The following is a 10390-nucleotide window of genomic DNA, read 5'->3' on the forward strand; positions in this document are numbered from 1 at the left end:
TGATGTCCTCTTTTCATATACTGAACTAGTCTGGTATCCAAACCTGTTAGAGCCGCCAAGTCTCTTTCATCCCATCCACAAAGGACAAAACTAAAGAGACTTGGCACCTATTATAATAAATGTTTTGGATACCTGACTAGGAAACTTTCTGGGACACATACTCTGTATGCCTGAGGAGGAACTTCATCCTTACTAATGGTAGACATGGAAAAGGATTCCAGCCTACCACCTACAATGTACATTAAATATTTACATTACATGTACATTCAGTAGCCCCTGGGAGATTACAATGGCCAACCCTCAACAAAACATATCTCTAGATTTGACTTTGCCATCAACAGGGGAAAATGGACCAGCTGACTGATCATGAGGATAATGATGATGGTGTTAGGATGAGCGGACATCCTGTGTAATTGCATGTGAGGCACCCCCACACCTGGGGATGGTTTATTCCATAATACCACGTGACTGGACGTGGTGCTTCCAGCTCTCAGTGTCAGGAGTGATGCAGTGACTTTTAGTGACCAGGCTAGTTCTGAAGTGGTCGAGGGGGTCTGACCAAAATGTTGACAGGACAATATTTTGGTTGTGTACAAAATTAAATGATGTACTGAAGTACTAATCTCCAAGCAGATCTTGCTGTGGCAAATGGGAAGGAGTTTAGCCGGCAGAGGAGTTATTGGCCACAGCGAAGATCTGCTGCAGAACGCACCGGTCAAAGGCTATTATCAGGCAATTAAACTGCGTTAGGAAGAAGGTGCGAATTGCCCCGGGCGTGCGCCGGGCCGGCCAGGGATCCCGTCACGGGTCGGCTGTAAGAGTTCATTGTGTTTTCTGTGACATCTGGGGATTTCTTTGGTGTCAATAACGCGTCAATAACTTACTACGTACTGGAGGAAAACAACAGCAAAACGCGTCAGCACGATGCGACAGGACGCAAGTGCAGTGGGGAGGGGGGCGCTGACGTCGATTTCCCCCAACGTTTCATGAAGCCACGGCGCCCGTTTATTTGCCTGAGAATGCACCGGACGCCGTTAGAAATAATTCAAATCGGCTTTGCTGAAAATGCACGTGCTGATTATGTGGATACCTTTCCAAAATTTCAAGTTCTGTCTACGTTTTTACACGCCGATGTCTGTCCGTCAAATGTGACGAGCGTGGGTCTTTGAACCGAATCCAAGCGTATATGATCGGTAAAGATTTGAAGTTGCAGACATGAAAAAATGATACAGGAAGTGTTTAGCGCAGCTTTTATTGCAAAATATATACAAGTAACAACTAGATAATAACTTGTTATTTGTGTACAACTGATGATTTCATATGTCGATACGTTGTCTTGGTGCGCTGTGATGCAGTCTGCTCCAGCGGTTTCGGGGGGAAGCCCCCGCTGTGAACTGGCGCGGCTCGCCGCGTTTGTCCCAGATACTGGCTCGGAAGGGTTGTAAAACGATAATCCTGGCCAAATTTAGCCAATTTGCACGTTGGAGGTAAGTGGATACTAGGAGGAGCAGAAACACGTTTCTGAAAAGATCGCTCCTCCCGCTGCCTTTGACCGGTGCGTTCTGCAGCAGATCTTCGCTGTGGCCAATAACTCCTCTGCCGGCTAAACTCCTTCCCATTTGCCACAGCAAGATCTGCTTGGAGATTACTGAAGTACCTCTTTCCCCTGTACTGAAGTGGTCAAAGGGGTTCCCCTCCCTGTCTGGGTTGAACAGTCTCAGCTGGTACTGTATGGTGTTGGGTTGTCCCACAAATGACCCCATCTGACATGTGCTGAGCTCTGCGTACACAACGTGCCACAGCTCAGCACTGCTGCTGGAAAAGGTGAAGTTGGACTCCGCTTGCACAAGATCAACTGGAAGAAAAAAAGATCTTCATGAATAAACCAAACTGTCTTCAAACACAGGACCTCTCTTATGTCATCGAAGATTAGACATCCAGGTAATAAGATATGCCAAAAAGCAGTTACTCAAGTAACTGGATATGATTTTGGAAACAGTCCAACGTTTCAAACAACATCCGTTGTTTTTATCAGTGTCACTGGAGAAAACCCTTTCCAACAAGATCTCTCCAGTGTCACTGATGAAAAACAACAGATATTGTTTGAAATGCAGCCATTGTGTTATTTCAATAACCATTCCTTAATTGGTTATGGCTAGGGCAGTATGAAGAAGGTTAAAAACATAGCGTACATGATAGCCTGGCAGCCGAGATCTTGTCGAAACAGGTGAGTTTCTCCATCGCGTCCCTCCAGTCATCATCACGGTACAGGTACAGTCTGCCGTCTGATGTTACTGTGGCATTGAACTTGTACTGGATGAGGGTTGGTTCTCCTACAGAAAAATACCACATCATTGAGGTTAATAGAAAGACTCTTCCTTAAATGTTAAGAAAATTCATAAGTTAGATGATTTCACAATTGAGTGTACCCATTTATTTTTCCACATGTTACCAGTTGATAAGAAAGTCTACATAAGATATTACTGTTTTTCACTGGTATTTTCCAAAAGCTGGTGCAATAAGGAACACAAAAAAAAAGAAATAGATAAATCCATCAATGTTTGGCGAAACTATCGTAAAAAAATGTTCCCTAAAAATGTCCCATTTTTAGTGTTACCAGGAGTCATTCAGTTTTTTCACATTCTGACCATTGCAGCTGGCATCACAAACATGGCTGCTGCCTTAAAATTCCTAATTTTGTACATGCAGTCATATGTTAACTTGAGATTTATTACAATTTTTTGAAGATATTCCAACTTTTTTTTGCCTGCAGGGTTATTTTGTATTTTCACCCACATGTTACCAATTTTAATGTAATATTTATACATAGAATACAAAGTATATAGCATTGTTTTAGTGTACTGTAATAAGTGTTAATTTGACATGTAAACTTTTGATATGATGTATGTAACTGAACAAAAGTAGAATGAGATCATTCCTACTTTCATCCGACTCACAGCGAAGGATCAAAGTATCGGCTGTAATTTTCCGAAAAATTCTGTCCCGTCCGTACCCCCCCTCAATTTCTATACTAGACTAATATTACAAGCCTTTAATTGTGATGGTTTACAAGTCTCTTTGACTAGATACTAAACCACTATATAAACCATATCTGTGATAAAGACCTTGGCTGATACAGCACCGTATAACTTCAAATGTCCCGTCCGTACCCCTGTCCCGTCCGTACCCCCCACCTGTCCCGTCCGTACCCCCACTTTTAGTTTTAAGCAAAATACTGTGGAAAATTACATCCCAATTGATAAAATAACACATGATAAATACCAAATAGATACAAACAATTAATTTCCTCACTAAAAATACTAGTTTTTGATGAATTTGCCAGCATTTTCTTTGTCAGGTTTTTCATCAACGCCCATAAACTGCCTGGGATTGGTATGAGATGAAATCTGAATATTCCCCTAAAGTTACCATCCCATTTTGCCCAGTTCATGTGCTCTCCTCTAGCCCAGCTCACTCTCCCAGATCATCATCATGATAGTGATGATCTATTCTCCCCACCTCCCAGTGCTGGTAGTGTACATGAAAAGGACAGAACAGGCACTACCTGAGACACGAAGGATAAAGGCAAAGGTTCTGGAGAGGCTCGTCAAATCTCTTACTCAAAATAAAATCCTTGAGAAGAAAGGGGTACTTGCTGTGACAAAAGAGAGCAGAAGAAATATGCAAATAGGTCAAGAAATTGCAGATTCCCTGACAGAACAGATACATCCCATCAAGTTCACCGTTTGAGCATGGCCATCAACGAAAATATTGTATAATGGCATTCTCAGATCATTCTAGATCAGATCAGATCTAATAATAATGTCCATCTCCTTTTTTCTTAGTTTAGACAATATTGCAGTATTTGTAGATGCTTTATTTAACTTGTATTTAGAGAACAAATGTGTTCCAAAAGGTTTGAACAAGTCCCTGCAGTATTAGTCTGTTGTCTGGTTGTGTCCCGTCCGTACCCCCACGTATTATCGTATTCATGAAATCATCAAGTCTCTTGATTTGTTGCCCAAGTATGAATGCTAGAATCTTATGTAGGGGTATATAAAGGATGAAATTCTAACAAAGTTTAGCTATCAAAGTGCTTGAACTTAAAAATGTCGTATTTGACCTTTCCCTCCACATATAATGACAGCAAGGTGTTATCATCGCCTTACAATAAATGACCAGAAAATGACACAACAAGGTGCTACTGCAAGTAAAAGTTTGTTTTCTGGTCTTGTGGATACTAGTGATGGAAGATAACATGGAATAGTGTTTATCATAAGTTCTTCATGTGGGTATACTGTTACTGTATGTACCTTTACATACAGTCTTACAGTTGTCCCGTCCGTACCCCCATAGTGAGCCATTAAAGAAAGACCTGTATTATAGTCACAGAGAGGTGTTGTGCAGAGATCTTTTAGAATATTAAGCCACAAGTATGTACCTTTGAACTGCCAATATCGATTTTGATATATATTAAAGTTGATTTTTCAACCTCAGTGACACCTGTTTGGTACACTCAATTGTGAAATTTTGATGAATGAAACTATGAAGATGCATATACATATCAATGCATTATATTAGTGTCTTACTAGTATGTAGTCATTTATCAACTTAATCACTTTTAATGGCTTCGTTCCCTTTGTAAATGGGTCTACCCTATGCCATTTTTGACTACGGCCGCGTGGCGCGTTGGTACACCCGATCCCTCGATATCGGAATTCGAAGTTAAGCAACGCGACGGTCCGGACAGTGCTTGGATGGGGAACCAACCAAGGACGTCCGGATTGCTGTAGCCTCACGAAGTTTCCACGAAATCGTCTTCCGGGAGGGACGTAAAACGGGGGTCCCGTGCTCGAGGAGGTGCCTCGACCACGTTAAACAGCCTCATTACTCATACTGGGTACCTACTGGCTGGCAAAATACACCAGATGATTATTTAAAAGGCTAAATGATACGTTAAGAATTTAGAAATTGTACTTGTGCTGCTATTTTCCAGTCTATTTGGTAACCTCTTTTCAATGAAAACATTTTTTTTTACAAAACAATCCGAGTATGTCTTAGATACATAACAGACAACATAACGAGATATACATATCACACTTACCATAGAACCAAAAGCTTGTAAGATGTTGTCCCTTCTCTTCCTTAGCTCTTTCAGAACTCAAGACTCCTCTCACCGTCTTGCCATGGCCTTCTGAGACGCCAGCTAGAACTCTTAAGACAAGAAGCAGCCACAACATCTTCAGACAGACCTGATCTCCAAATCCTGACTTTATTCGTCACATGTAGCCGGATGTAACAAAGATATTGCGGTGAAGAAACTTTCACAGTTTTACCGGTGTGTTGCAGACGCCATTTTGCTGGTACGTGTCACTCCTCACTTCCGGGGTACATTTTGCGGTACTATCGTAAAGTCGAATTTTTAGCAATAAGAACACACTCAAAAACGTATCATATTCTTTTTAAGACGTTCAAAAGTACGCATAAATGTAATTTCTGATGTATATAGTCAGGGATGTTTCACTTGATACGTATTGATGGTTATTTATTTATGTTTACGACATATCGTAAAGTGTATCGGTGATACAAGATGGCAGCGCCCGTGGAGAAAACGCCGGCGGCTGTTCACCAAGAATGTTGTTCCTGTTCGGAAGCGAAGTTCCGACGGAGGATCCTGGTTACAGGTGGTGCTGGCTTCATGTGAGGAAGTTGAATTTATTTTCTGTGTACATCAATTATGATATTATAGTTACTTTTCCCTGCCATGCGCTCCAATTGTGGGAGGGGGGCAAATAATTTGTTGAGGTCTCAGAACACAGTTTTTCGGGTATGGGGATTTACATGGTTAAGGACCCCAAAGTGAGGTGGTTCGACGACTCAAAACCTATAGTAGGGTGCAGATACAATTCACAAGAATTTAGTATGTTGAAGTTGAGGGTACAAGCTACAAAATATCTGAAGATGAGCATAGATTTGCCGGCTCGTTTTTCTATAACAGACACTTTGATTTGACCCCCAGCGGAGGTCATGGAACTGCAGGCGGCGAACAGGAAGTGCCGGTAACATATCAAGGCGCAAATTCCCGCCGGCCGAAAAAGCGACGTAATCCAACTTATACAGTATGAACACCGATGTATTCCTCTTCTATTCACCATAGATTCCACCTCGCTGTCGTGCACGGAAGAATGAATACGGCCTTTGCAAGTACCGCGATGCACTATTTTAACCCGAACTACTTTTGGGGACGGGGGTCGCGGATAATTACTGTGTTATGAGACCTTAAGCCAACTTGACCTTGGATTTCTTTACGTTCATACAATAAAACTAGTCAAGATACAAAACCGTACCAAATTTTAGAGCAGAAATCCAAATGGTTCCTGAGATATGGCCAACTTTGCACTTTGGCGCCTAGCACAGGTGTCGGCACTGTACAAGGACTATCTGAGGGGCCGCTAATTGGTCTCATTATCTCAACAAATTTAATATTCTGGTTGACTTTTTCTGTTATAAGGAGCTTGCCAGACCACATTCTACCGTTCTGAGTGGTTGGGGTTGGGGGTTTGTCTTTTTTAGGGCGGAAAAGGGGGGGGGGGAGTCGAGCGGGCTTTACACCGCACTAAGTCCTATACTTAAGCATAGGGAACGGTCTAGGCGGCCGTTGCCATGGTAACGGCGGGTCAGACGGTAACGAAAATGTTACAGTTCAAGTCAGCCAAGGTCAATTACTAATATATCGGTCAAATTTAATGTGCTTGTCCGTCCCTGGGGAATTCGCGCTGTGGATGAAGGTCTCAGAACACAGTTTTGCGGGTATGGGGATTTACATGGTTAAGGACCCCAAAGTGAGGTGGTTCGACGACTCAAAACCTATAGTAGGGTGCAGATACAATTCACAAGAATTTAGTATGTTGAAGTTGAGGGTACAAGCTACAAAATATCTGAAGATGAGCATAGATTTGCCGGCTCGTTTTTCTATAACAGACACTTTGATTTGACCCCCAGCGGAGGTCATGGAACTGCAGGCGGCGAACAGGAAGTGCCGGTAACATATCAAGGCGCAAATTCCCGCCGGCCGAAAAAGCGACGTAATCCAACTTATACAGTATGAACACCGATGTATTCCTCTACTATTCACCATAGATTCCACCTCGCTGTCGTGCACGGAAGAATGAATACGGCCTTTGCAAGTACCGCGATGCACTATTTTAACCCGAACTACTTTTGGGGACGGGGGTCGCGGATAATTACTGTGTTATGAGACCTTGATACTTTTGAAAACAACCGGAAGTGAAGGCGAGAAAATTTGTTTCAATGGGCTGTTCCAAAAAATATTTGAGAAGGGGGGGTGGAAGAGGTCTCAATCCAGCTTCTAACCCAACCCCCCCATCCGATCCAGATTTTTTTTACCCAACCCCCCTGTCCAATCCAATTTCATCATTTTCAACCAACCCCCCAATCCAATCCAGATTTTCCTGACCCAACCCCCCTATCCAATCCAGATTTCCCTGACCCAACCCCCCTATCCAATCCAAATTTCCCTGACCCAACCCCCCTATCCAATCCAGATTTCCCTGACCCAACCCCCCCCTATCCAATCCAGATTTCCCTGACCCAACCCCCCTATCCAATCCAGATTTCACTGACCCAACCCCCCTATCCAATCCAGATTTCCCTGACCCAACCCCCCCTATCCAATCCAGATTTCCCTGACCCAACCCCCCTATCCAATCCAAATTTCACTGACCCAACCCCCCTATCCGAGAATTATTCCTCTCTCGCCTAAAAGGAATAGCATAATATTTATGCATCAAACCTTGACAAACGTCTTGACGTGTAAGGATGTATCCAACTTGGCTTTTACTCTGTTTTATGCTGCAATATCATGTAGCAAAAAGTTATACAACTTAACAAGATAAAAACAACATAAGTTTACTTTTTATTACTCCAAGGAAGCTCATTGTTTACTCGTTCATCACTTTAATCTTCTTTTCAGAGCATCTCATGTTGTTGCAATTTTGGTGGAAAGACATCAAGACTACTTTGTAGTCAATCTTGATAAGGTATGTGACTACTATCTCATTCAGAGATGTGCATCAGTTTGGTCAAGGAGGTTAAAAACACACCTCCTTGGTTTGGTATGGATCACACTGCATGTAATGTAATGCCTATGCCATTTTACCATTGTGCTAACAATTAGTAATTTGCCAATGATACTTTTAAATTTGTATATCCTACATACATGTAAGTACAGTATCTTATAAGAGTGTAAATTTAAAATGTTTAACCATAAACATGTCTCATAAAACCTTTAACTAGTTTAAGTCTCCTTCTTTCTTTTGACAGTTGGATTATTGTGCCAGTCTCAAGAACCTGGAGACTGTGGAAAACAGACCCAACTACAAGTTCATTCAGGTTACAAGTTGTTTCATGCAATGCCTATAGCTTTTGTTTCTAACGGAAACTCACGCAGTAGAAAGCTATTATATTCATCCCATTTCTTTTTCCATCTGTATACATTTCACACATTCCTGTAAGCTATGGTGTACATGCTTTTGTTCCATATACCTATCCTACAGGGTGACATTTGTGACCAAGACTTCATGCGGTATATCTTCCAGAATGAGAGAATTGACACAGTGTTGCATTTTGCTGCTCAGTCTCATGTTGGTAAGTATGAGAAACATAGATGAACCATAGTAGAACTATAAATACTAACACCAATGTTTTTAAGTGCATGAAATCTTATGACAATACAAACATAAAATCAGTAAGACACATACCCAAGCAAACATCAGTGTTATCAGAAACTGAAAGCTTAACTTAAGACATCATAAGGAAATATGACATATATATTCTTTTTTATGCAAGATACAATTCAAAATACCCATGGAGAAGTATAGCAAGGGTGTACTGTCACTTGTATGTACATTGTAAATGCATTATTTAGGTATTTTGACATGTTTTTGCTGTAAAAAGACTATCCTAAAATCATGGATACTGTTTCTTTTATCACCCTATTGGCTATGTTCTAACTTTTAGTGCAGCAACCAATATATGTATCTAACAGAATCTATGCCTTACGTTGCTCCAGATACGTCATTCACAAGTTCTTTAGAGTTCACGCGTGTGAATGTGTACGGGACCCACGTACTTGTCAACACCGCGTACGAGAATGGCGTGAAGAGGTTCGTGCACGTCAGCACAGACGAGGTCTACGGAGGAAAAAGCACCAGTGTAAGCTTTACAGTTATCTGTTTGATGTCATACCTGTGATGCGAAAACGTTCAATACAGGTGTTCCGGACCGGGCCATAACTTCCGTATCGCACAGGTTCAAAAGGCGTATCACACAGGCTTTCTTCGAGTAAATCGAACCATTTTGAGCGGGCCGAGTGTGGCACGGTTGGCAATTCAAATACCTGATTCGGACATTGGAACATTGCTGTTGCAACACTTTTTGTTCGAGGGCACCTAATTTGTTCAACTTCTGGCGCATTTCGCATCAAAACATGGGTTTTCTCAGGTGGGTATGACATAAATGAAATACAACACGGCGTATTCCGCATCACCCTCGGTCCCAGCCCTCCCACAGGTCGGGCTGGTGATACGGAATACATCGTGTTGTATTCTATATTTACATAGAGTGCAGTCATGGGATTGCATTTATCTTAGGACAATAACACATCTCAGAGTTTATACATGCCTTCATGAATTCAATGACATGTATGAGACTGCTTTGTGCAGTATTATGAGACTTAATACATAGTCCCTTTTTTGCAAGAGTTTAAACAAAATATACACACAAGTACAGTTCATAACTTGAGAAGCTTTCGAGACACACCTTGTCCCTTTATTTATCAACCAGGTAGATCTCATTTTGGAGTTTGTTTGTCACATGACGACTGATAGTGATAGACATTATCACATAACAAGTCGTAGTCATAAAAAGGCCTGAGAAAGTGAGATAGTGACGCATAGAGTATAATAATAACTTGGTTTATTTCCATCGCACCAACATTACAATACAATTACAATCTAAGATATGAGTGGACATCTCGCAGCCGTAGGCTGAATTGCATGTAAGCCACTATGTTAAAACAATTTGCTCCATCAATGAATACATTAAAAAGGTTAAGACAATAGATTCTAATATAAATATACATGTAATACAATATGTACAAAGACCGGCTATTTGAGCACATGTTCGTTCAAGAGATTGGTTAGGTATGGTATTGGGCTTGTTTTGAAGCGCTTGGTGCGCACTGGCATGTAGTCGAGCTTATTTCCATTTCTTGTCTCCCTACCACTAACATCACCTCTTGACTGTGGTAGCCAGTCCCTGTAGAGGTCCCGAGTGAGGACATTCCTGGCGAATTTTACACAAAGCTCGA

At 41.6% G+C, this 10390-nt stretch overlaps 2 protein-coding genes across 2 annotated transcripts in view; one reads left to right on the plus strand and one right to left on the minus strand.

Moving 5' to 3' along the window:
* LOC118428222 (integral membrane protein GPR180-like) overlaps positions 1–5404 on the minus strand; it is a gene marked incomplete in the record, with an annotated part of 11461 nt that extends 6057 nt beyond the window's left edge. The window contains 3 exon segments of the mRNA XM_035838230.1: positions 1658–1855; positions 2193–2333; positions 5105–5404. Of these exon segments, the coding sequence (XP_035694123.1) occupies positions 1658–1855; positions 2193–2333; positions 5105–5240 (475 nt within the window).
* A 108-nt stretch (positions 5405–5512) lies between these two features.
* Positions 5513–10390, plus strand: part of LOC118428223 (dTDP-D-glucose 4,6-dehydratase-like) — a 12749-nt gene continuing 7871 nt past the window's right edge. The window contains exons 1-5 of the mRNA XM_035838231.1: positions 5513–5700; positions 7994–8060; positions 8344–8412; positions 8577–8667; positions 9092–9234. Of these exons, the coding sequence (XP_035694124.1) occupies positions 5591–5700; positions 7994–8060; positions 8344–8412; positions 8577–8667; positions 9092–9234 (480 nt within the window). The 5' untranslated portion in view covers positions 5513–5590. The remainder of the gene's footprint in view (positions 5701–7993; positions 8061–8343; positions 8413–8576; positions 8668–9091; positions 9235–10390) is intronic.

The sequence above is a fragment of the Branchiostoma floridae genome, chromosome 12, assembly GCF_000003815.2.
Source record: "Branchiostoma floridae strain S238N-H82 chromosome 12, Bfl_VNyyK, whole genome shotgun sequence".
In the NCBI taxonomy this organism is placed as follows: domain Eukaryota; kingdom Metazoa; phylum Chordata; class Leptocardii; order Amphioxiformes; family Branchiostomatidae; genus Branchiostoma; species Branchiostoma floridae.